The sequence below is a fragment of the Urocampus carinirostris genome, chromosome 11, assembly GCF_059441175.1.
Source record: "Urocampus carinirostris isolate Australia breed hairy pipefish chromosome 11, RoL_Ucar_1.0, whole genome shotgun sequence".
In the NCBI taxonomy this organism is placed as follows: domain Eukaryota; kingdom Metazoa; phylum Chordata; class Actinopteri; order Syngnathiformes; family Syngnathidae; genus Urocampus; species Urocampus carinirostris.
The window spans coordinates 32,740,693-32,768,114 of record NC_142359.1 but is presented as its reverse complement, the minus strand read 5'-3'; the positions used below and the strand labels follow the sequence as shown (position 1 = coordinate 32,768,114).

At 39.8% G+C, this 27,422-nt stretch overlaps 1 protein-coding gene across 4 annotated transcripts in view; it reads right to left on the bottom strand.

Moving 5' to 3' along the window:
* Positions 1 to 3,592: 3,592 nt before the first annotated feature.
* The window catches only part of cerk (ceramide kinase), a 57,360-nt gene continuing 33,530 nt past the window's right edge, over positions 3,593 to 27,422 (bottom strand). For 2 of the 4 annotated variants that reach the window (XM_088348244.1, XM_088348246.1), the window contains 6 exons: positions 26,147 to 26,299; positions 23,385 to 23,490; positions 20,935 to 20,993; positions 15,646 to 15,848; positions 6,591 to 6,811; positions 3,593 to 4,107 (listed from right to left, as the gene is read on the bottom strand). In XM_088348244.1, coding sequence (XP_088204370.1) covers positions 3,999 to 4,107; positions 6,591 to 6,811; positions 15,646 to 15,848; positions 20,935 to 20,993; positions 23,385 to 23,490; positions 26,147 to 26,299 — 851 coding nt within the window. In that variant the 3' untranslated portion in view covers positions 3,593 to 3,998. The remainder of the gene's footprint in view (positions 4,108 to 6,590; positions 6,812 to 15,645; positions 15,849 to 20,934; positions 20,994 to 23,384; positions 23,491 to 26,146; positions 26,300 to 27,422) is intronic. The other 2 variants (XM_088348245.1, XM_088348247.1) reach the window with 2 other exon arrangements.

Below are 27,422 nucleotides of genomic sequence, written 5' to 3'. Positions count from 1 at the left end.
TGCACTCTTTGCCCGGCTGCATGTTTGTGTGTGTGTACAAGTGGATCCATGTTGCGTGTTGGTGCACATCCATCTCTAGTGGCACGCGTGACTGTAAATGTTGTCCGGCTGTTTATATTGGCCGAGGTGAGTGATTGCCTTGTTTCCACCATGCTGGGCTCACTGTAAATTTCCAGGAATTCTTAATGGAACTTGTGAGCTGTCACACTGGAAAGTGTTGCACTTATTCATTTTGCTTTTCGGAGATAAGACCCATCGACCTGGTCCTCCATGTGCAGCTTCATTACCAACATGGAAAAGCTGGAGAATACAATTATTCTTTTCTATTATTAATGTCGGAACAGTGTAGCAATATTGTCTTACAATGAAAGAAAAACAACAGTTTACCAGTCTTTGTGGATTTCGTTGGGAAATTTGAAAAGATGAAATGTCAATTTTTATGATTAAGTGTTAAATATTGGTAGTGTAGTCCATCTAACGTAATAAACAGTAATTTCCGGACTATGAAGTGCTTTGATTTATAAACCGCACAATCCAAACCAGTATTTATTTATTTACAAGTTGCACTGGACTATCGGTCCATGAAAACTACTGTTGCATCAAAAATTAATTGATAAAAACCCCACTTATTTCATAGAATAGAAATATTTAGAAATATGGTATCACCACTAAAGGAATTGATTCATTAATAAATGGTTACCGTATCTAGTAGTTATGTAGCGTATTTTCTGATCTACATGGTGCACTGGATTTTAGAATGCACTTTCGAAACTTATGGCCAATTTGGGGTTTTTAGGTGCGCCTTTTATTCTGAATAATGCAGTACCTATGTGATGGAATTCCCCTTTTTAGAATTAGCCTATCAATTGTCATGTGAATCATCGGTACTTGTTTAGAATCTGGTCAGGATTGGTGTTCGAACACCAAATTCTTCCAGTATCAAAACATTTTTTCCTAAACAAATCAATGGTATATGTTTTTATACGTTCCTATGTATTTGTAATCAATAATAATATTGAAATAACGTGAACCCAAACAACCATAAATACCCAAAATAAAAATAAAAGATGTACTTAAAAAACAAGAACAATTTATTTATGTAGATAGTAAAGATAAAAAAATAATCAAAATGAAAATAATGATAAATTTCAAACCACTTACTGTCATGATTGCTCATTGCACTCACTTGTGCCCGCTCGTTGACGCCAGCTGCTTCTGGTTAGCTGATTGGTTTCCCCTCCTATTTCAGCACAGTGCTCTCACTCACCTTTTGTCAGTCTGTCAGCGAACCTCTGTTTACAAAAGGTAAGCATTTTGACTCTGACTCCCGTAGGTCCCGTTTTCTCAGTTCGATTTTAGTCTCTCGTATACTTCTCTCGTGAATGGCGATCATTTCCTTCTTCAACTCAATCTTCGTTCTCAGTTTTCCACTTTCCCTTTTCCTTATCGCTTACTTTCTTGGCACCCATTATTATTGGCAAAATAGGACAATAAAACACTTTGAATCTGTCTAAATACTTAACGAGGGTTATCAGACTTATGATCTCTAATCAAAAATGTCATGATAAGGACAATATTAGAGGCTCAGGATATGGTGTCCCTGCCCATACCTCGACCAGGCAAAGGTAGCCAAGATGGCCGCTTATCTCACTCAACCAAAAGTTCGGATGTGTTTGCGTATGTTCGGGTCTATTCAGGTTTGTCCGATTTTTGTTCAAATACCCAGGCAAAAATTACTGAAAATTTTTTGGGTCGAAAACCGAATTGTGTAAATACACTTACTGTATCACTGTATAATATAAAGCTTTTCATTGGTTACCAAAAAAATTCCCAATTAGTTGATAGTTGATTATTCATTTACATAAAAATTGTATTTAACCACTGCAAAGTGAAAACGTCGTAGGGCAGGGACACCCTATCCCGCCTCTAGTGTTGTCCCTTATCATGAACTTTTTGAATAGAATAGAATAGTCTTCATTGTCATTGACATTGGACCCCTTTTTTAGGGTTATAATTTGGTTTTAGAGTTAAAATTTGAGTAAGATTTTGGTTCTCAACCAGGATAAAAAAACAAACAAAAAAAACAATTGAGTTTGTGTGCGTGCTTGTTTTGTCTGGCCACCCGCGTGGCTTTGCTTTGTTTTTGTGATTAACAAGTCATGAGTGGACTATCCATGTTTCCTATCATGCACTAGCATAGACGGGTCATTCTCACTATTTGGTGCCATTTTAGCATGGTAAAATTAATTTATCTTGCATACTGTACATATCAGTGTGTGTCCTGTTGTAGATGGCAGTTAAACATAAAATAAAAAATAAGTATAAGCCCATTTTCCCACAAAATTTACCATTTTATGTCACTAAGGACTCAAATGAAACCGAATAACTGGAATGACCCAAACAATGACTTCATTTTAAGCACTCGAGTACGCTTCGAAAGCAAGTCGAGAGGTTCTTTAACAATAACTTTTGCTGCCTAAAGCATTTTGATCCAGTTCAACTTTATCGTCTAAAACGATTATAGCTTCTCGGTTGCGATAATATAATCCGTTAGTGACGATTATTGAAAATGATCCGACCTTTAGCATGTATAAAAGGAGATATTGGGTTGGTTATGAAGAGCCGGTCGCAGTCCCTGCTCAAGAAGATGGACTGTTACGGCATCATTGATTTAGATCTCTCACGGGGAGCTCATTGCAATCGATACTGCTTCTCCACAGCTCCCCGACTTCCTCGGCCCTATTTATCTGTTACTGAAATTTACACTTTAGTCTGCTCGACTGCAGCATAATGACGCGTTTAATGAGTCCAACCGGGATGTTTCTTACTTGCTTAGTGTACTATTTTTTTATATATTTTTTTACTATTTAGCAGGCCTACCTAATGATGTGTCCAGTTGGTGATACATCTCCTATCTCCTACTTAGCTCTAAATTGGAGGAACACGATTTAAACAACAAGCAAAACAAAAAAAAGAAAATAAACTATGCAATCTTATTTGCAAATATATTTTTGGGGTTGACAATGCACAATTTATCGACATAAATATATATACCTGTATTTCGTATTGTAGTTATTAGTAATTGTTACTATTATACATTTGCGCGCAAAAAAAAATGTATGTTCAAAAAATGAAATGTATTCTACTTTCATCAAGTCGAGGCACTCTTTAAAATCTTTGACATGCACAGAAACAAAATAAATACTTTTCTACCACACCATTTTACATTAAAATGTATATAATGTATATCATCACTACTATTTCAAAAAAGACATCTCTCTATTTTAAGGACATATTTTTAATTTATTACGTTTTTTCACTGGAACCATTCCATTCTTGTAAAAAATAAAACTAAACATTTGAGAAGAAGAAATATTTACTAAAAGTAAAAAAACAGGAATGAATTGCCTGAAATAAAGTCAGATACAGTCTGATACCAGATTGTAGATCTTTGATCATAATAGTATCAGTTACAATTCCGTTCAATCTACATGTGGTAGTTATTCTTTCTGATGAAAACCCAAAATGAATCAGTATGCTACTTCATTTCCATTCCTAATTCAAAAGAAAACATTTCCACCACTCAGAAAAATAATGTTGCTATCTTCAAAGATAGTCCCGAATCTTCTGTGACCTTTATTCTGAGACATCAAGACCGGCTTGACATTGGAGTTCATCTGAGACGAAAGAAAAGAAAAATGATCCTAACTCGCAAGAGGTTCACCTTTAGCCCCCGTGGAGCCACAGGTGCGTAGCAGCACAACATGCCACTTAGCAGCCACTTTGTCATATTATCCCTAATACCTCATTTGGGCCTGGCTTGGGTCACAGATGGGAAAAAAACAACCTTTTATCATCTTCAAAGAAAAGGAAATGAGTCTCTATCGAGTTGTTTTTTCCAGTTATCATCTTCTGAAAGAGACAAATAGCCATTATCATCTCTAGTGATTTGGACTAGATCTGGACTATTCTGCCAAAGTTGCAATCTGGCCCAGATTTCAGTCCTCAAACTGGTACTGTGTGGCTTCTAGAATCCACGTTGGAATCTGATTGTGGTTCTTCTCCTCTATCCCGCGGGCGAACAGACTGATCAGCTGGCACTGGACACTGAAAAAACAAAACAAATCAGTTAATGACGCTCATTTCTATCTCGTGAGGTTTAATGGGAACCATGTAAGATATTCTGATAAAAAAAAAACTGCCCCGAGCACTAGATTTTTTTTATCGGTTTTGTATAATGTATTCCCTGGCTACTTTCTGCTTTGTACATTACGGCCTCAGTTTATCAAGGGTTACAAAACATAAGAAATCCATTGTCCCCAATCCCACATTGCTACGTGTGATGGTCCTTCAGAAGGCGCCTTTGTTGGGAGGCGGGCCAGAAATACACGGTTGTGGCTGTGATCCATTATCCCCGGTTGACTATTACTGAAAGCAGGGGCTAGCACTGAACTAGCAGCTCCTTGCCGTATCAAGTGCAGTCATGTATTACTGAATGCAATCAAACTTCATATTTTTATTGTTCCCTTGGTTAGAAATTAGATCCATGAACCGTGCACTGAACCAGATGAGCTACTGGGGATATGAAATGGAGTGAGATAATTTGTAGTTGTATCAAGTGCGATTCTGAAAACAGTGAGAACATAAATTGTTTTATTTGACTCAGTTGGGGAACAAATCCATTACCCACTCCATAGCAGGAAAGTACTTATCAGGTGAGCTTCTGTGGATATAAGAAGAGGTGAGCTAATCCATAGGTATATCAAGTGCAGTCATGCTGTACTGTGAAAACTTAAATTATTTTATTTGACTTGTAAATGGATCAAATGCCTGACCATTTGCATAGCAATCTGGCACTTATGAGGTGAGCTGCTGCGGAAATGGCTCAGGAGGTAGCGCGCTCGTCTTGGGATCAAGGGATCCCAGTTTGAATCCCGGCTCGTCCGTGTTACAAGTCGAAGTGTCCTTGGGTAAGACACTGAACCCCTAATACCCCCAATGGCTGCAAGGCCGCTATTGGGAAATGTGGAGCACATTGTAAAGCGCTTTGGGAAGTCATTGACTTGAAAAGCGCTATATAAATGCAAATCATTTCATTTCATTTCATTTCATTTCAAATGAAATGAACTGAGTTTGTTCAGAGTTATATGAAGTGTGAACATTTAAATCTGAAAACAGTGAGTAAACTTAAATGATTTTAGTTGAATTTTCGGGGGATTGAATCTGTTAACTTGGATATGGCAGACAGGCACCAATTCAGGTGAGGTACTGTAGACAAGAAATTACGTGAGGTAGTACATAGTTATATGAAGTGTGGTCATGTCACACTGAAAAGTAAGTGAACCGAAATTATTTTAGTCAATTTGGTTTGGGAATGAATTTGTGAACCTCTCCACAGCAGGCAAGCAGTTAACCAGGTTAGCTGCTGGGGATATGCTATAAAGTGAGCTAATTCATTTTCATATCAAGTGTGGTCATTCGATACGGAAATAGTGTATCTATTTTTTTTAAATTTGACATGGTTAAGGAGAAAATCCATGACCCCTTGCATAGCAGGCTGGCACTTAACCAGATGAGGTAGTATTGGGAATATGAAATAAAGTGGACTAGTTCATAGCAGACATGGGACCAAGTCACACATGTGCAAGTCTCAAGTAAGTCTCAAGTCTTCACCTTCAAGTCCCAAGTAAGTCCCAAGTATTTTTTTCTTGGGCAAGTCAAGTCACAAGTCAAGTCCCGAGTCTTAGATTGCCAAGTCCAAGTCAAGTCACAAGTCATAAAAACAGCGACTCGAGTCGACTCGAGTCCAAGTCACTAAGTCTCAAGTCCCCATGTCTGGTTCATAGTTAAATCAAGTACCATCATGTATTACAGAAACCAATGAATGAACTTAATTGATTTCAGTTGTCTGGCTGGGGATTAAATCCATGACTCTGTGCATGGTGAGCAAGCACATAACCAGGCGTGTTACTGGAGATGTGGATTAATTTAAGCTATTTTATACTTATTTCAAGCATTGTAATAAAATACAGAATTGCGAGGTACTTCAAGTCATTTTAGTTTTCTCAGCTGAGGGTTGAATAAATGACCGAGTGTGGCAGGCAAGCACTTGACCAGATGAGTTACTGAAGACGTGGAGCAACACAAGTTATTTTATCCATATATCAAGCATTATCATATAGTACTCAATTTATATGATTTTAGTTGACTTAGCTGGGGATTTAATCCATGAACCTATGTGTTGCAAGTGGACACTTCTCCACGCGAGTTATTGAGGATTCGACCTGAATCATAGGTTTGTTGTTTTCGTGCACCACAGTATGCAGCCTTGGTCTAAACTCTCACTTTGTCGCTTTGTCTTTAATCATTGTGAGCCAGCACCGTCCCTCTAACGATTAGCTAGGAAATAAAATGGAAGGACGGCCCCTCCACCGTCATTAAAAGGGAGTACACCTTTAACACGGGGAGGACTGTTAATTTAGCGGCATTACAGCACTGCGCTTCGTTGGCGCGGGACAATGGCGCGTGAAACAAATCTTGTCGGGCCTCAGTTGACCCTTCTACGGTTGTTTAATTCCCTTTTAGCTCACCTGACTTGGATGGCGACGTGCGGCAAGATCTCGCCGTCGCACGTCCAACGGCTGCAGGTGCAATTGCCGTAGTGACAGCCGGCGGTTCGGGTGCAAATGGGGCTTGGAGCGACTCGGGTATGGCTGGGGTCGCTCAGGTTCTCCAGAGACACGGGTTCGTCGTGGCGGGGCTGGAAGCGGAACTTGCAAATTCGGTGGACCTCCACGAAGGAATGGTCGAACTGTCGATGGATTCAAATGGCATCAATATCTTTTGATAGGCTTCATTCATTTATTAATTCATTCATTCATTCATTCATTCATTCATTCACCGAACCTCTTATCCTCACTAGGGTCTTGTGGTGAAAGGTTTCAGTTCACTTAAATTTGAAAATAACTAGCCTGACATTAAAGTAGATGAACAAGTATCACGTTTGAGGCTCTTCTCTCGCTGTTGCACATTAGTTGGCGCTCAAGCACCTGTCAATCGACCCTGAAGAAAAAATAATCATGTTTTTCTTCATACAATTTGGTAAGATAAAATTATATTAACCTCATTTAGGTACCTTCTCTCACATGGTTGATCTGTGTCGTGGTCAAAAAGTGTTTTATGTTTTAAGTGTGCTGTTAGATTGCTTGGGACTTAAATAAGATTGTTATCTAAAAATGAATGGAAGATCGCTTGATCCGTCTATTTAATGAGCCCCATCCGATTAAACAAAATCATATTCATATATATATATATATATATATATATATATATATATATATATATATATATATATATATATATATATATATATATATATATATATATATATATATATATATATAGTTTTTTACTTTCAATCATTTATGAAAATTAGTATTGATAAATGGTCAATGAGGTTGTTCTAGTCTGTAGGAAGCAGAAGTCAAAGATGTGAGTAAACATATTTAAAACTAAATATGAAAAATACACAATTTGATGTTTTTTGTTGATTTGGGTTCAATAAAATCGAAACAAAAAAAGCTAACATTAAAAAAAATGGGGATTAGAATTTCTTTATATTTTAATAAAAATATATTTTAAGTACATGATACACTTTTTAAAACATTCCTAAATACCCATTGCTTGTTTTTCTTTCTTTGAACTTTCGTTTTACACTAGGAAAAATTACTAGTTATATACTGTATATACCACTCCTAATTGAACAGTGTGTATTATTTAGCACCCCTTGGTGGTTAAAAAAAAAGAGGAAAAAGAACGATGAATTTAAGTTGACAGCAAACATATAATAACTATTATACAAACAAGCATTTTTAATTTACCCGTAGTTAGAGAAATTTGTTGGCCATCTTGCCAGTACCCAAAAATTATGAAAAAACAATGAGGCAAATTGGTATGGTTAGGTCACTTTAAGTCTCTGTAGTTTTGTTTTCTACCCTGTGCTTTTTAGGACTTGTTTTCGTTAGGAATGCAAAATACAGATACACCTAGTGATCAAATAGTGGTGAAAAATAAAAAATACACACAATTCCTTTAATGAATTGTTATCTCGACTTTTACCACGTTTAGAAAAACAGCAGTAACTCAACATGGAGGCACTTTAAAGCAAATCAAAAACTGGAGGGAAAGAACTGACGCATTATTTTGTCAGGAACCCTTTTCATCTTCGTCAACATCGCCAATAGGTTGACTAGTGTCCTGCAAACTATTTTCTCCATCTTCACCAGATGCCACATTTCCCCATCTCATCTTCTTTCCTGTCTACCTTTTTTTCTTTGTACCCACCCAGCCCCGAAAAGCAATGCGACAGCTGTTTATTCGAACATCGGACCCACTTTATGACCGCAATCTCGCTTTGCATTCACGCCGGACAGTCTGCCCAAAACTCTTTTTGACAAGGCCATGAATACACTTAGTGGATTCTCACTTCTTGTTTTTCTCTGCTCGACACAACGTTGATACTGATATGAAGTGAGTTGTTTCGCATGGAGCTTGTCTGCAGTGCAAAAAGACATGATTATTTATAAAGCTAGCTTTAGCTAGTTAGCATCATACATTGCAGGGGTCGGGAACCCTTTTGACTCAAGGAACCTTAAACACAAAGTCCGGCGTGGAAAAAAAGGAAGACAGAGGCCAATGAGATCCATACCAGATACACGAGCAGATACCGGACAGACGGAGTCGATACAGCCAGGATCGATACCAGAAACTGGGAACTGGAGTCAGGTATCGAACAGAACAAGATAGACGGGATCGATACTAGACAGGATACACAAGCAGGATACCCGACAGAGTCAAAACACAAGTCTTGCGGGTGCAGAGGTTCGTTGACGGACTGACAAGGGGTGAGTGAGAGCACTGCGCTTAAATAGGAGGGAAGCCAATCAGGCAACGAGCCGCAGCTGGCGCCAAACGGGCGGGGCCAAGTGAGGGCAATGGGCAACTGTGACGATTAATATATAAAACACCACTTAAAATGTGTCTCTCCCCCGCAGTTACTTGAGTGTCAAGGCTCATTTTGAATATCATCCATCCATCCATGCATTATCTGCACCGCTTATCTTTAGTAGGGTCGCGGGGGTGGTGGAGCCTATCCCAGCCATCCTCGGCAGTGGGAAGGGGACACCCTGAACTGGGTGCCAGCAAGTCGCAGGGCACACAGAGACATACAACTCACCCGCTCATTCACACCGAGGGACAATTTGGACCGGCCAATTAACCTAACATGCATGTTTTTGGAATGTGGGAGGAAACCGGAGTGCCCGGAGGAAACACACGCAAGCACGGGGAGAACATGCAAACTCCACACAGGAGGTTCGATCTCATGACCTCAGAACTGTGCTACACACGCGGTAACCACTGCGGCACCGTGCTGCCCCATTTTGAATATTATTTTTTTCCTAGATAACAGTTTTAAAACAAGGTGCGAGCACAAAATACTGAAAACAAGTCCTAAACTGATCTGATATCGGAGATTATTTTTTGGGTGCATTTTCCGATATTTTAGAAAAAACTTATTAGGTAATCCATCGCCGCGCATGGCCATCTTTGGCAGGTGCCCTGATGATCTTTCAACAAGTGTTAAGCTTAAGCCTTTGCTTCCTTGATAGCCTGTAGGATGATACGACTTTTTTGGAAGTCCTCAGAAACACCTGCCTTTAAAGCATGGCTGCATGATATGCTTTCTTTGCTCCAATTTATAAAAAATAAAATTTCATCTCAGAGGATGTGACGGTAATTATATGCGCATTGGGAGCCTTTGCTCAACTATTTTGGAATTCTCCCACCTGACAACATACATACATACATACATACGAGCGGCTGCCTTTTCCAGCAGCTGCCCTGTTGTTTTATTGTCTGCTCCTATCTTCGGTGTTTTTTCTTCCCGTTTTGACAACTACACTATGGATTACTTCTATCCTGTGGACATGGGTTTTAACGCACAAGAAATGCGTGTATTCAAGGAATTTCAACTCCTTGCCCTGAAGATTTCTCGTGCCGGCGTGATGAAGGGGCCCATCGTGGAGGAAAAGCCGGAGCTAGCGAAGCGGCTAGCGGCGTTATAAGTCTTCGGTACCATGCGTAATCATGGTAAATGCGAACTCACGACCAAATAAGATCATCGAGTGCTGGTGGAAAACATCGAAGCGCACAGGGAGCGCAGTTGCTGTGTTTTGCGGAAACGTGGCTCACGTTTAGCATTCCGGACGCCAACGTGTAGCCACCCGGAGCTACCCGGAGCAATCCGGCTTCAACGCCGCTAAACAGAGACACGAAAGCCGGGGAGAATCGGAGAGGAGGCGGACTTGCTAACTTGAGGTGGTGTATCCCTGGATTTTCACAAAGAAAAGTTTTCCATCTGCCGCAGGGATGTCGAATTTTTGGACTGGCGTGACGTCATCCACTTCGCTACAAGCACCCCTAGGGCATCATGTTCATCTGTTAATAAACAACAGGGTAGACTGCTGGAAGTGTGAATTTCCCTACGGGGATGAATAAAGTATCTATCTATCTATCTATCTATCTATCTATCTATCTATCTATCTATCTATCTATCTATCTATCTACAGTAGGATAGAAGACCTGGATGTCAGGGTCTGCCATTTCTAAATTGTGTCATGCGCCCGCCTTTCTGTTTTGTTATTTTGTTTGTTGTTTTGTTTTGTGTTTTGGTATTTCAGAGGCTTGTATGTATGCTCCTTTATGATTATGGAGTGCATTGTATGATTGAGAATATTGAATATAATATCACTTATAATATAATATAAGTTTTGAATGTCTATTTTTTCTTTGCAACAGGGAGAAAAACCACATGTATAATTGTTATGTCAACTGTATTGAGTTTTGTCTATCAATTAAAAAAGGAAAAAAAACTGCAAACGAGCATAACAACGTATTTACCTTCTGTGCAGATGGCACAGGCTGAGGGGAAGGGGCAGTGCAGTGCACTGCTTAGCAACACGAAAAACAATTTAGAGACTGGCTTGAAAGCATGCTGGTATTTCTGTGGTGACGTCAAGGCTCAGGATGGCAAAGATAACACATACTGTTTTCAAAATGCATTATCTCTAAAAATAATTGAATAATATGTACATACATACATACATACATACTGTACATACATACATATATACATACATACACACACACACACATATATATATATATATATATATATATATATATATATATATATATATATATATATATATATAGTATGCAAACAAACTTTTTCTCACATTTGCATGTTTAAAAATTTGGGATTAAGCACTTTTTACTGAGGGAGTTTGCTTGATCCACTTCCTGAAGTAATAAATGCTAATCACCCGAGTTCCAGCACAAATGGTAGGGCTATCCTTTGAGGGCTTTCGTCAAAATCTTCCGTTCCACATATCACCGATGTACGCAGTCATTAACAGCGTCTCGCCAGGCCCATTGGGTGAAGGTTATTCACAACACGCTGGTGAGGGCATTTGAACTTATGTGAACCGTAGTTTGCCGAGTCGACTAGCGCAGTGATTGCCAACCACCAGGCTGCGAACCGGTACTGGGCGGTGGGTATTTTGGTAGTAGGCCACACAGAGAAAAATGTACAGTATGTCACAGAAGTGAGGATACCATCCCTCACATTTCTGCAGTGTTCTACAATGTTTAATTGAACAACACAAAAAAAAAAAAAAACATTGTTTTTTTTTTTGCTCCTCAAAAATCTCAAAATATGGCCATTAATAGCTAAACCTTTGGTGACTAAAGTTCAATACTTTGTGTGGCCAACATGATTTTGCAGAAACACTTTTATTCTCTTGGCCTTGGATTTCACCAGAGCCTCACAAATTTCCACTGGAATGCTCTTCCACTTCTCCATGACAACATTACTGAGTTGGGGGATATTCAAAATATTGTGCCTCTCCCCTCCCGGTTGAGGATGCCCCAAAAACATTACATTGGATTTAAATCTGGAGATGTGCTTGGCCACTTCATCTTCTTTACCCTTAGCCCCTTTGGTCATCTTAGAAGTGTATTTAGGGTTATTGTCAGGCTGGACCATTGCCCTGGGTCCCAGTTTCTAGAGGGAGGGGATCCTTCTCTGCTCTAGTTTTTCACAGTACATTCCTGTGTTTGTGTTTCCCTTAATGAAATGCAACAACCCCAATTCCAATTGCACTCATGCAGCCCCAAACTTTGACATTCCCAACACCATGCTTGACTTAAGCCACAATACTAGTTTGTACTCCTCACCTGGTTGCTGCCACACAAGCTTATCACCGTCTGAGCCAAATACATTAATCTTTGTCTCATCAGACTAGAACAGGGATGGCGAACACGCGGCTCTAGAGCCGCATGCGGCTCTCGGCCGATAAGAATATTATATGTTATATATATTATTATTCTATGTCATCATATTTTCTATATACCGTGGTTCTTTGCCTCGTTTCATGTTTAGTTTTTTTCCCCATCTTAAAACACACTTGAATCCATCAGAGTTAATAACAAATTATAAATAATATTTTGAAATTAATTTGGCTCCGGACACATAACTGACTGCCAATCATTTGCGTAGGTTACGTCTTATGCCGGTCAGTGCATGGTGTGGCTCTTTGACTCTCACGGTTAAAAATTTTGGCTCTTCGTGTCAAACTTGTTCGCCACCCCTGGACTAGAGGATATCTTTTTAGTAAGCCATGGCCTTTGCTTACATACTTCTTTTCATAGTGTAGAAGTTTCTTCAGTGATGTTCCATTAAAAAATATTCTAAAATATCTGCAGGAATGTGAGGGGTGTACTCACTTTTGTGGCATACTGTACGTTCCATTATTTCTACCAATTGTTATTCAACCAGGGCTTTGAGGTGGTATGTTTGAATTAAAACTTGGTGGTAGTTTGCACGGGTGGCCGCAGTTTCCTGTCGGGCGGTACAACTGTCACGTTGAAAACAAGAATTCCTGCCCACGAAAAGTACAGTGAAGGATCAAACCAAACTTTTTCGCTTCTAGCCAATCAGCGTGGGGAATAGTCAACTCTAGATCACTACGTCATGTTCGAAAGATCGTCAAAAAACTTTAGACTGTGGATACAATTTTGGCAACGGAATTTGAGGATCCCTAAGTCAATAACATGACACAGAGACCACATAACCCGAACAAGCTTTTTACGGGGTTGGTTCATTTGGTGAGTTTGTATTTCTAATTAATTGGCACACATTAATTGCGTTAAACATTACGATATTGACCAGAGTGTGTTGCTATGAGCATGCTTGCCCTTACAGTTCAATTCTAGCTATCGCCCTTCTTGTGTGGAGTTTGCATGTTCTTCCTGTGCCCTCTGGAACCCTGGTCTCTTCCTACATTCCAAAACCATAGCTGGGATGGGTCTAGCACGACCGTGACGCTTGGTAGGAAAAGTTGTTCTGAAAATGAATGAACGTGATTTTGGTGTGATGTTACAAGAATATCTAAATCGAAGCTACTTTTTCTTACTAACTAGTGCAAAGGACCCCCAGATTACATGCATTTCTAAAACAACTTCAAATCATGTTATTACTATGTCTTTACTATGTTATTACCGTGTTAAATATTGGAAGTAGGTTTAAACAGAATTAACCACTAGAAAATTGATTTTACTTGAACACTAGACAGATAGATAGATAGATAGATAGATAGATAGATAGATAGATAGATAGATAGATAGATAGATAGATAGATAGATAGATAGATACTTTATTCATCCCCGATGGGAAATTCACATTTCCAGCAGCATCCCTGAGCTGAGAACAATACAATAATAAAGCAAAAAGAATACAATATACAAATACCCAGTGTGACGTGCAAATGCCCACTGTAGCGTGTTATATAGAATAACTAAATAGTGCTACACAGAATACATATTGCAATAAGATTCGGTAATATGCAATGTAGGTGGTGTGGTTTACTGTGGGCTTTTACTCTGCCGGGTAGAGTTAAAGAGCCTCATGGCATGAGGAAGAAAAGATCTCTTCAGTCTGTCCGTAGTACAAGACAGTGACAGCAGTCTGTCGCTGAAACTGCTCTTCTGTCTGGAGATAATGCTGTGTAGTGGATGCGATGGATTGTCCATGATTGACCGCAGCTTTTCCAGTGCCCGTCTCTCAGCTACTGTTGTTAGGCTGTCCAGCTCTTTGCCCACAACAGAGCTCGCTTACCTAGCCAGTTTATTGAGACGAGAGGCATCCTTCTTCTTGACGCTGCCTCCCCAACACGCTGTCGCATAGAAGAGGGCGCTTGCCACAACTGTCTCATAGAATATTTTCAGGAGCTTTTTGCAGATTTTGAAGGAGGCCAGCCTTCTGAGGAAGTAAAGTCGGCTTTGCCCTTTCCTACATAGAGCTTCTGTGTTGGCAGTCCAGTCCAGTTTGTTGTCCAGCTGCACACCCAGGTATTTGTAGGTCTGGACAAATTCTACACATTCTCCTTTGATGGTTACAGGAACCGGGTGAGTTCTGGTTCTCCTGAAGTCCACCACCATCTCCCTGGTCTTGGTGGTGTTCAGGTGCAGGTGGTTTGCGTCGCTCCATCGGACAAAGTCCTGAATCAATTTCCTGTACTCCTCCTCCTGCCCATTTCTGATACATCCCACGATCGCAGTGTCGTCGGCAAACTTTTGCACATGGCAGGACTCAGAGTTGTACTTAAAGTCCGATGTATATAGAGTGAATAGGAACAGAGAGAGCACGGTCCCCTGCGGAGATCCTGTGCTGCTAACCACAGTGTCCGATGTACAGCCCCCCTGTTTCACATACTAGGGTCTGCCTGTCAGGTAGTCAGTAATCCATTCTACAAGGTGTGAGCTAACTCCCATCTCTGTCAGTTTCATACTCAGTAGCAGAGGCTGTATGGTATTGAAGGCACTGGAGAAGTCCAAAAATGTAATCCTCACAGCCCCCTTAGCCCTATCCAGGTGAGAGAGGGATCGGTGTAACATGTATACTATAGCATCCTCCACTCCCACTTTCTCCTGGTAAGCAAATTGCAGTGGGTCGATGGCGTGACGGACCTGTAGCCTCAGGTGGTGCAGCAGCAACCGCTCCATGGTTTTCATCACATGTGATGTCAGGGCGACCGGCCTGAAGTCGTTGAGTTCCTCAGGTCTTGATTTCTTTGGGACTGGGATGATGCAGGATGTTTTCCACAGCTGAGGGACCCTCCCCTGTTCAAGGCTCAGGTTGAAGATGCGCTGTAGAGGGTCTCCCAGCTCAGACGCACAGGCTTACAATGACCCAGCACTGATCAGTTACTTTCAGAACAGGTCAGCGCGCACCCCCGGTGTCCTAAGGGGCCCCCTGGTGGCCATGTTGAAGACCCCTGAGCTAAAGGTTCCACATGACTCCACAGTGTATTTTCTCTCATTATCAGTATTAATGTTGTTATTAAATGTTATAATTGTTGTAATTTTTATTTTACAAAATGTACAAACATGTTTAATGCCACCCTGAGACATAGAAATAAAAAATATTGTCAGACAATGAACCAGTCTTTGGTACAGAAAATGTTGCTAACCACTGAGCTAGCGTGACGAATGGCTGAGCAAAAAGCCGATTCGAGATCGGTTTACCTGGTCGTCCTTGTTGGTGTGTCGGAGGAGATGTTTTAAGAAGTCCATGCGCGAGCACTTCCGCACCAGGATGAGGTCGGCGGAGCCATCGGCCAAGTGGGCAGAGGGCGACAGGCCTTGGGGGCTTCGGGGACAAGCGCAGCTCATGTTGGCGGCGTTGATGGCGATGAATTTGCCGCGTATCTCTGTCCAAGTGTCGCTCTCTGAATGGAAAGAAAATGACGGTTTTATGCTTGCCATCATTGACCTGTTTAAAGCAGTTAAAGGGTCATTGTATATTAAGTAGCGCCTCCAAGTGTAATTGTCAACTATCTTGCTGCTAAGGGTACACCCCTAAAACCCAAAACATTGTGAAAGGCAGGGCAATAAAATTGAAAGAAAAAGGTACAGTTTGGTCTTGTTGAGTCCCTGTTGTTTGTAATCTCCCTTTTGCTTTATAGCACTTCGATTGCACTACACCAGAGGTGTCCAAACTTTTCAGAAAGCGGGACAGATTTGGTGAGATGAAATGTGTGAGGGCCGAGGATCCAGCCTGGCATTCTTTGAAGAGTCTTTAATATATTAACCCTCTGTCAAAGGTTTGCAGTGCTTGGCAAACACCGTCGCGACCTCGTAGCTCGCCTTTGTAGCACATTCCTATGACTCGTAGTGTCTCGTGAAAATGCGCTGCTCTGCTGTTAAAAAAAGCTTTAAGTTCCTTCAACTTCTCACAGCAATCGTGTTCAATTAGCTTTTTGCAGTCAGCATGTTTGAAAACAGCCACAGCTTCTTGGCAAATAAGGCATACACAGTGGTTTCGTAATTTGGTAAAAAGATACTTAAATGTATTTCTTTTTTTTCTTTCCAATTTCAATTGGTCTTTGAAACGGCCGTCCTCACATTTAACTTTCCTTTTTTTATTTACAGTCGCCATGTTGGAAATGGGGTGGGCTGAAATTCTCACAGAAAGCCAAGAGCAAGGTGGCTAAAGGTCAACTGCCATCATCCTGTGAAATGGCGACATTTTTTTGTACATTACAGGTGAGCCACATATAATTATTTATGACAGAGGTCACACGCCAGTGAAAATTTGTTCGTGGGCCGCAACTGCCGTCGGGCCGGACTTTGGACATATCCTCACTACACAATACAACATCTTTTAGTCAAATACCACAGTGTCCATTTAAAAATATACATTAGCTTACCATTAGCATGATGTCTTATATTGTTTTTCATTTCCCTTAATCATTTCTCGACCTGCAACTATTTTTAAAAATGCATGTTTGTGTTTTTTTTTAAATCAATGCTGATTTTTTTTCAATTTAGTTATTTTTTACCACTAGGAGGCGTTAAATAATACAAACTCTCTCTTCAACTTGATTAGTTTAAAACTTGCTTATAATTTGTGTCGTAAAGCCTTTATCTTATATATGTAATTTTTACACATTTGAACATTTGTGGCAAATTAAGCCTTGGCAGTCATGACCCAAAATTGAGGTATTGATTTTATCATTCAGTCTTTGTATCACAATTTTTATCGATTTTAGACAATAAACCCAATAGGATACTTATTTATTCTTGATTTTAAAAAGACAGTAGTAATAAAAAACTTAATTCATTATAAAAAACTTTTTCATTTAAAATAATGAGCACAAAAACATGAACGATTATTAAACGTGCATTTTTAGCTGATATAATTGTCAGCCTTCTTGCTACTACGGGTATCCAAAAAGGCCGGGCAACAAAAACAGAATTAAAATGGTGCATTTTGGTCACAATTAGAATATCGTTTTTTATCTCCCTTGCGCTTTTTAGCACTGGTTTTTATTTGCTCTACACCATTACAGCAACATCTAGTGGTCAAATAATGTACACTGTCTCTTTAACTGAGATTTAATGGATAATTAGTTCATATAAACATGCCAAAAAATAAACTTATGTTTAAAAATCGTGACCAATTTGCTAAAATGAATTAACCTATTTCTAACTGTTATTGATAATAAGCCCAATTTGCGGGTACTTAAAGTTAAACTTTTAAATTCCTACCCTCAATTTCACAATTGAGAACATTTTTAATGTGGGTATGGAAAAATTCTCTTCCATACCCACTGGGCAGAAATTGATTGAAGAGGTTTAAAATTAGCAAATATATAAGCCCGTGTAACAAAAGATGTATTTACTTATTTTTGTTTTTTAGTAAAATGAGAAAATAATTCAACAAAATCAACAAAATGTATTTTATCATTTTTATAGTATAATCTTAAAAAGCTTCATTAAACAAAATAAATAATTTACTGTATTTTCCTGTACTACCCCATGAGTAGATAATTTGTGTATAAATGATGGGGCTGAAAACTAATTATATTGATGCATTTTATAATGATTGACCTAAACATTGGAAGAAAAATAAATATACTGAACATTGGCATGCTTTTTTGCAAAGATGGGCAATGTTGCGGTAGACTAATGTGTTTGAACTCACTGGTTGAACAACACCAATGATTCCTTCAGAATTCAGAAGGCAGTTCTCCATTTGGTTTAAAATGACGCAGAATCTCCACAGCGTACGCAGATCTGCTGAACTAACTAATAAAAAAAAAAATCTGCAATGCTCGAAGGACGCCAAAGTCGAACCGCGAGACGGCAAGGAAACGTTGTATTCATGTTTACACAGTAGGTTCACTCCATCAAATATTGCGTGGGCATCTTCTCGTAAAATCAACAATATTATTGACAAGTTTGTTGTCCCAGTTGGTGTGAACCTCGCCACTGACAAAAGTGTTCCAGACGGAAGAGCGAGCTCAGTTCGCATCTCTGACGACTAGCGTTCCTGGGAGAATTCCCCTCCACCCCCACTCCCCATTTCAGTTTGTTTGTTCAGTTGTCAGAGGCACTTATAGAAACGTGAAACGGCCCATTAAAGTCATTCTTCTGATCTGCTTTGCCGATGAAACAGCGTGGGCCTCTGTTCAGAACAATTACAATTAAAGGATAAAAACAGGAATACCATTCGGCGAAACTAATGAGTTTTTGTTATGAGCTTTATTGACTTAAACAAAAACTGTTCTTATCTTTCACAATATCCAGATTTGTGAATTATCAGTATACCTTTGACAGACACAAATGCAGAATTCTAAATATCCAAACTCCTAATTAGAGAAAAAAAAAACACACACATACCTGATCAGGATTTGCCAAGGGAATTTATTTATTTCGTTTTTTTATATTTTGTCGCACGATGGAATGGATAAAAGAACACTGGGGCCAAAGGAATGATTGTCCTTAGAAAATCAGCATGCATCAAACGAACTAAAATTGATCCGAAACGCTTCTTCACCAACCACATTTTACCAGTAACACTTATCGTGTTATTTTTTTAATTAAAAAAGAAACATTTATATTATGAATTTTATTTCAAGGTTTACATAATTTCAAAGGCTTTTTTATTTTGATTATGAATTGATATGAATTGTAGTTGTTTATTGTCATAGTACTCCTCCCCACTCCCTTTGGACAACAAAAAATGCTAGCACTTCATTTTAAGATATATATTGTTATACCTCGTTCATCACGGATAACGGGAACCAGAATTGCTCCCCCCCCCCGTAATAACAGAAAATCCCCAAAGTACCCCTGGGAATAGTCGATCACGGCCACACAGGTGCTTTTACTTTTAAGTGGAAAGACTTCCTGTGCGGAGTTTGTATGTTCTCCCCGTGCTTGCGTGGGTTTCCTCCGGGCACTCAGGTTTCCTCCCACGTTCCAAAAACATGCATTTCAGGTGAATTGGCCGGTCCAAATTGTCCCTAGGTGTGAATGAGCGAATGCATTGTCTGTCCCTGTGTGCCCTGCGATTGGCTGGCAACCAGTTCAGGGTGTCCCCTGCCCACTGCCCGGAGATGGCTGGGATGGGCTCCAGCCCCCCCGTGACCCTAATGAGGATAAGCGGTACGGCTGATGAGATGAGATGAGAATTGAAAAAAGAGCCAGCACAAATGACGCAAATTTTCTCACTGGGCGCCTGCTCTCAAAAACAGTCAACGAGAGATAATGGGACGCAGCCAAAAAGTGCAGTTGGTTTTAGGGTGGTTACAAAGGCACACTTCAGTGGCCCAAACCAAATTAAAAGTACTCTGCCAGGCCAAGCTCCCAGGAACAGTCAGTCGGGGATAAGCGAACGCAGCCACGATGTGCATTTTATTTTAGGCAGGACAAAATGGTAAAGCTCCCGTAACTCTTTTAACACTTCACGCTCGCAGCAATATGGAATCCGGGACAATGTATTGTGGCAGCGTGACTGCAATTTAGTTTTGGTACCATGGCGACAAAAAAGAATGTTAAAAAAAATAGCTAAATTTGAAAAACAAAAGAGCTACCATACTTGATACAAATTTTCTGTCCCGCACCCTGCTCTCAGCAGTAGTCAACTAAGGATAATGGATCGTGGCCAAAAAAAGGTAATTCATTTTAGGTCGACCTCAATAACACGCTTCAACGGCCTGGACCATAAGATGCTCTCAGCAAAAGTTGATCGGGTTCAATGGATTGCGGTCACAACCGTGCATTTCATTGTAGGTGGGCCAGAGTGGCTAGCCTCCCGACAAATGTCACTTCTGCTGGTCCCTGTTCACAGCCATATAAGAATGGGGACAATGGATTGCGGCCACACAAATGCATTTCTTTATAGGCGGAAATAACAGTAAAAAAGAGCTGCTACGCTCCACAAAAGTTTGTTCTGCCGTTCCCTGCTTGCAGCAAAATGAGATTTAGCATAATTGATCAGTACAGTTTCACTTTTTGGTGGACAGCACTGCAAAAAAAGAGCCACCATGCCTGACGAAAATTCCTTAGTGCCATGTTTATCACTGATGCACTAATTCTGCAAAGTAAGTACATATGCAATGACAGTATATATATTCATTTTCCCATGAATTACATTTAATGCTTTAATAAATTAGAAATCAATTAACCAAAGTAGGGTGTTTTTGTGCTGAGATCTTCCGAAAAGAAAAGAAAAATTAACAAACTTTTCCATATTTTGTTTTTTTTCCCTCATGTAATACTTGCACAAGTTGTGCTTGTGTTTGGGATCTTTCTTGCTCCCAACCTATCACAACCTTTATTTTTCAGTTCCTGTAACTTTTTTTTCCCATCAAAACAGCGCCAATGTCTTATCCTGTCATCTGCTTCCCCTTCGCTCGGAGCCTGGCGGGTTCCCACCCGACTCAAATGTCAAGGAACCGGCGTACAAATAGAAAAACAAGCGAATAAGGAGGGCGCTTAGTTTTCATGTATTATTTCAAGATTTACCTGAGTGTGTGCATCCATGATGGCGCTCCCGTAACGAGGTCTTTTGGCAGACGCGGCACCTGCAACACAAACATGACCTGCTTTTGCGTTCTCAGCTTGACGTTTAACAAGCCTATCTGATGCTCTGAGTAGATCACCGAGTTTTCAGTTGGCAACCTTAAAATACAAATGTATGGATAGTAGGATAGCTATGTCCTGGAGTATGGGCATTTCTATACATAAACAATTACAATAAATAGTGCTTCTGTAATCCCACGCTTTATACTCCGCAGCCTTTCTGCATCGTTGGTTAAAAAGAAAAATTTGCGATTCATTATCCCTAAACGCTTTGGCCGGCAGAGTGCATTTTCTATTTTAATTTGTATTAATTATTTTATTTATTATTTTATTCATTTATTTATTTCCTGTCGCTACACATGCTTGTCAATATATATATACATATATATATATATATATATATATATATATATATATATATATATATATATATATATATATATATATATATATATATATATACATACATACATATACAGTGACTTGCAAAACTATTTGGCCCCCTTGAACTTTGTGACTTTTTGCCACATTTCAGAATTCAAACATAAAGATATAGAACTGTAATTTCTTGTGAAAAATCAAAAATAAGTGGGACACAATCATGAAGTGGAACACACTTTATTGGATATTTTAAACTTTTTTAACAAATAAAAAACAAAAAAGTGGGTGTGCAAAATTATTCAGCCCCATTGAGTTAATTCTTTGTAGCACCACCTTTTGCTGCGATTACAGCTTCAAGTCACTTGCAAAACCTCTCGAGCCTATTGAGGTTGGATGGAAAGCGTTTGTGAACAGCAGTTTTCAGTTCTTTCCACAGATTCTCAATTGGATTGAGGTCTGGACTTTGACTTGGCTATTCTAACACCTAGATATGGTTTTGGTGAACCATTCTTTTGTAGGTTTTGCTTTATGTTTTGAATCATTGTCTTGTTGGATGACAAATCTCCGTTCCAGTTTCGGGTCTTTTGCGAACTCCATCAAGTTTTCTTCCACAATGGTCATGTATTTGGCTCCATCCATCTTCCCATCAATTTTTAACCATCTTCCCTGTTCCTGCTGAAGAGAAGCAGGCCCAAACCATGATGCTGTCACCACCATGTTTGTCTGTGGAGATTGTGTGTAGAGGGTGATGAGCTGTGCATAACATAATGTTTTGCATTGTTGCCCAAAAGTTCGATTTTGGTCTCATCTGACCAGAGCACCTTCTTCCAATTATTTTGTGTGTCCACTAGGTGGCTTGTGGCAAACTTTAAACAACACTTTTATGGATATCTTTAAGAAATGGCTTCCTTCCTGCCACTCTTCCATAAAAGCCAGATTTGTGCAATATACGACTGATTGTTGTCCTATGGACAGATTCTCCCACCTCAACTGTAGACCTCTACAGTTCATCCAAAGTGATCATGGGCCTCTTGGCTGCATCTCTGATCAATTTTCTCCTTGTATCAGCTGAAAGTTTAGGGGGACGGCCCAATCTTGGTAGATTTGCAGTGGTCTGATACTCCTTCCATTTCAATATTATTGCTTGCACAGTGCTCCTTGGGATGTTTAAAGCTTGGTAAGTCCTTCTGTATACAAATCCAGCTTTAAATTTCTCCACAACAGTATCTCGGACCTGCCTGGTGTGTTCCTCGTTCTTCATGATGCTCTTTGCGCTTTGAACAGACCGCTGAGACTATCACAGTGCAGGTGCATTCATATAGAGACTTGATTACACACAGGTGGATTACATTTATCATCATTAGTCATTTAGATCAACATAGAATCATTCAGAGATCCTCACTGAACTTCTGGACAGAGTTTGCTGCACTTAAACTAAAGGGGCTGAATAATTTTGCACACCCACTTTTTCGTTTTTTATTTGTTAAAAAAATAGTTTAAAATATCCAATGAAGTGTGTTCCACTTAAGGATTGTGTCCTACTTATTTTCGATGCGTCACAAAAAATTACAGTTTTATAACTTGATGTTTGAATTCTGAAATGTGGCAAAAATTCACAAAGTTCAAGGGGGCCAAATAGTTTTGCAAGCCACTGTATATATATATATATATATATATATATATATATATATATATATATATATATATATATATATATATATATATATATATATATATATATATATATATATATATATATATATATATATATATATATATATATATATATATGATGTATTTTATATTTTTATATTTTATGTTCTGTTTACATTGGTAACCCCAGCTGAGGAAAAACAAAAATGCAAAATCCCATTTTAGCCTTTAGTCTCCATGTTACATTGTGTTTTCTTGTGCCTTCACATCGCTTTCTAGAGCCTTGGCAGAAGTCTGTCCTCCCCTGATTATCCTTGCCACTATTTTGTGTTGTGTTTCTTCTGCCGCCATTTATTTACCCGGCCCGGCACTGCTCCTTGTCCCTGGGGTTCCCCACATCGTCCTCAGCAGCAACGAACGAGACGGTGCCTTCGTAATAGTTGTGACTCAGAAAGGTCTTTACTCCTGAAAGGAAAATGAAGAACGAGCCTTGAGAATTGACAGCAATAGCTTTCTGTCTGCTTTGTTTGGACCTGAAAAGACAATTTTGACTCGCTAATTGCGTCGTTTGGACAAATTCATAATAGCATGAGCACCCGCATTGTGTTAATCTGTCTCACTTATCGTTTTATGTCTACAAAGGATGTTGAATTGTATTTTTGGAATCCAAAAAGTTTTATAATGATTCCAAATTTGCAGTAGAAGAAGTTGTATTATGTGTTGTTTTTTTTTCACGTAGAAATGTGGTTATGTGATTGTTATCAAGATTAGAGTGGAAAAGTAATGAATTAGCATGTTAGGTGAGAGTATCTGGTTGTCAATAAGGTCAGCATACCATTAAATTCACTGTAAGTAAACCTTGGTTTGGTGAAAAAAATCATCCATCCATTTGCACCGCTTATCCTCAATAGGGTCTCGGTGGTGCTGGAGCCCATCCCATTTTTGGGCAGTGGGTATGGGACATCCTGAACTTGTTGCCACCCAGTCGCAGGGCACACAGAGACAGAAAACTCACTCGCTCATTCACACCTAGGGCCAATTTTAATGCTAATTTTAACTTCAGCAGGCTGAGACGGGGGGTCCCAGAAAATAATGTATCTAATTAAATCTTAAAGATTACAAAATAATAGATCAGCCCTGAAGAGTGCTTATAGCAAAACAACAACATGATTGGCTGATAGCAACAATGATGTAATAGTCAAAACAATGAACAACACTGCGTCAAAATAAGGAACTGGCATCACATTAAATCACCTTTGTTTTTGTCCAATATTAGAAAGAGGATACATTTATCAATAAAAGAGCATATCTGAAATTCGAGAGGTATCTAATTTCTAACAAGGCATAAATTTAAATAGTGCATTTTTAAATTCAAATTTGAATGGCTGCACAATTAGCATAAAAGCAAAAAAAGCCAGCATTAGTGGCTAGTAGCTGTGTCCACAATGCTAGTATTAGTGGCTAAGGTCCAACCAGTCAACCTTAAGTGACTAAAAAGTGTACAGGTCAAGCTTTTCCCTCTAAAATGCATTTTTTCCTTTTTGGGATTTAATTAAACATGTGTAAAAACAAAAGTCTAACCTTAAGAGCTCTAAATCTGATGCCTGAATTCCCATTTGCACTTCTAATTTGGATGATTTGATTGCTCATTTGTAGTAATTGCTCAATCTCAAAGATACAATATATTTCTTCAAGATGTATATCTTTTAGTTGACTTTTTCACTGCTGGTTCTGCTATGTTTTCCACTGATCAATTTCTACCAGTGGAAAATTGTGCCATAAACCAGAGCAAAAGTATGTCCTTAAGAATCTAGTGCGGCATGTTAAGAGAGAGAGAGACAGAAGGACTAAGAAGAACAATGTATGGTTGACAAGAGCCATCCATTATCCATTATCTGCACCGCTTATCCTCATTAGGGTCGCGGGGGTGCTGGAGCCAATCTCAGCTATCTCCGGGTAGTGGGCAGGGGACACCGTGATCTGGTCGCTAGCCAGTCGCAGGGCAGACAGGACAACTCACTCGCTTATTCACACCTAGGGACAATTTGGACTGATCAATTAACCTGACATGCATGTTTTTCGAATGTGGGAGGAGACTGTAGTGCCCGGAGGAAACCCACGCAAGCACGGGGAGGACATACAATCCCCACACAGGAAGGTTCGATCTCATGACCTCAGAACTGTGCCGCACACGCGCTAACCACTCAACCTCCGCGCCGGCAAGAGCCAAAGAAGAGAGAATATTTTTCAGAAATATTTGTTTTGTTTTTTAATAAATACATTTTTAGTTGGGCAGCACGGCGGCGCAGTGGTTAGCGCTTGTGCGGCACAGTTCATGTCATGGGAACCTGTCCTGGGTTCAAATCCAGCTCCAGACTTCCTGTGCGGAGTTTGTATGTTCTCCCCGTGCTTGCGTGGGTTTCCTCCGGGCACTCCGGTTTCCTCCCACATTCCAAAGACATGCATTTCAGGTGAATTGGCCGGTCCAAATTGTCCCTAGGTGTGATTGAGCGAATGAGTTGTCTGTCCCTGTGTGCCCTGCGATTGGCTGGCAACCAGTTCAGGGTGTCCCCTGCCCACTGCCCGGAGATGGCTGGGATGGGCTCCAGCCCCCCCGCGACCCTAATGAGGATAAGCAGTACAGCTAATGAGATGAGATGAGACATTTTTAGTTTAGTATCCACACATCACTTTAGTAAATATTTAGATAAACATATATATATATATATATTTTTAAATCAGCAAGAGAGAAGCCTGGCCCGATCCAAACATAAGAATCAATCTATTAGGCCGGACTCTGTGGCTGATATTTGGGTTGAGCCTAAAACGTCTGGACTCGGGTTGGCCTAAAGATCTTACCTCTGATTTACATGTATTTCTAATGTTATTTAATCATATTTACGGACATTGCACGTATGTAGTACTTACCATGTTATTTTGTTATTTTAATGTACTTATCTGGGGGACCGTGGGTACTGAACACACTGGCTTCACATTGCCCTAGGTTTCGATCCACGCATACGACAATTTCACTTTGTGGTTCCCACCTTAAACTGGATTAATGTTGTATTCCGGAGTTTTACTCGAAAACACAATTCCAATTGAATCTAAGTTTTAGTACCGGACAGGTCGTATCGAGCCGGGCCCAACCATCGCTGTCTCTCGCTGTCCGTCTGAATGTCGCCGTAGAATCCGTAGCCCAGCAGGGACACAAAGAACCTAAGAAACGTGTCTTTGTGGTGCACTGAACACACGTCCATAGGTTGGGAGTCACCTGTTTATAAAGACAATGGCCAGGGTTGCGAGGGTTACGTTAAAAATGTAATCCGCTACAGTTACTAGTTACTTGTTGAAAATATGTAATCAGTAAAGTAATCTGAATACTATAATATTGCAGTCATGCATACTTGTCAACCTGTATGGTTTTGCCGTACAAAGTACGTTTTTTATGCATCTTAAGACGAGTACGACGTACAAGGAAATCTGTACGGAAAAACGCAAATTTGTCAATGATGGGTACCACTCGGTATACACCGACTATCACGAAACGAGTTCGCTGCGGAAGCCTCTATCTCGGTATCGTTCTTTTCGTTGCAAACGAAGGGAGCGGTTTGATGCTAATGTGCGCATGCGTCTACCGCCTGCGAATTTCCCATCATGCATCATTCCCCCCCCCAAAAAAATAGTGTACAATTATTTTTTATTTTGTACGGGAACATACGACAGTTTTTACGGGCATGGAGCCGTGGAGGTTGACAGGTATGGTAATGGGACTTGATTACTTGCAATTAAAACTCCAATACCAGATAGACTAATAAAAGACAAAATGAGCATAATATAAATAAAATTGAGAAAACTTTGTCTAAGGTAATTGAACAATGTACCGGAAACCTTTAAAAGGTATTGGAGGAAACCAAGTTTAGGTAGTAGCCTGTAGCCCTACTAAAAATGCTCCAATTTGAACCACGTGGTATTAATTATTAATCACAAATAAACATTTTCTCTTTTACAAGTCAGACCAAATATACTCTTTTAGTTCACTTTAAGTGAACCAGGTGGTGATCTCGTATACTGCGGCATCCGCAGAAATTACGTTTCTGTAGCCATGGCATATGTCTATGCTGCAATATGCGCTAGATCTTTCTGAATTACAATCGACACGATTCATCTGACTGTTCCTTATGTATATGTATATTAACTTTTAAATAAAATAGTACTCCTGCGAAGTAAGACTTTCATCCATCCATTCATCCATTATCTGCAAGGCTTATCCTCAGCAGGGTTGCAGGGGTGATGGAGCTCATCCCAGCCATCTTCGGGCAGTGGGCAGGGGACACCCTGAACTGGTTACCAGCCTGTCGCAGGGCACACAGAGTCAGACAACTCACTCGCTCATT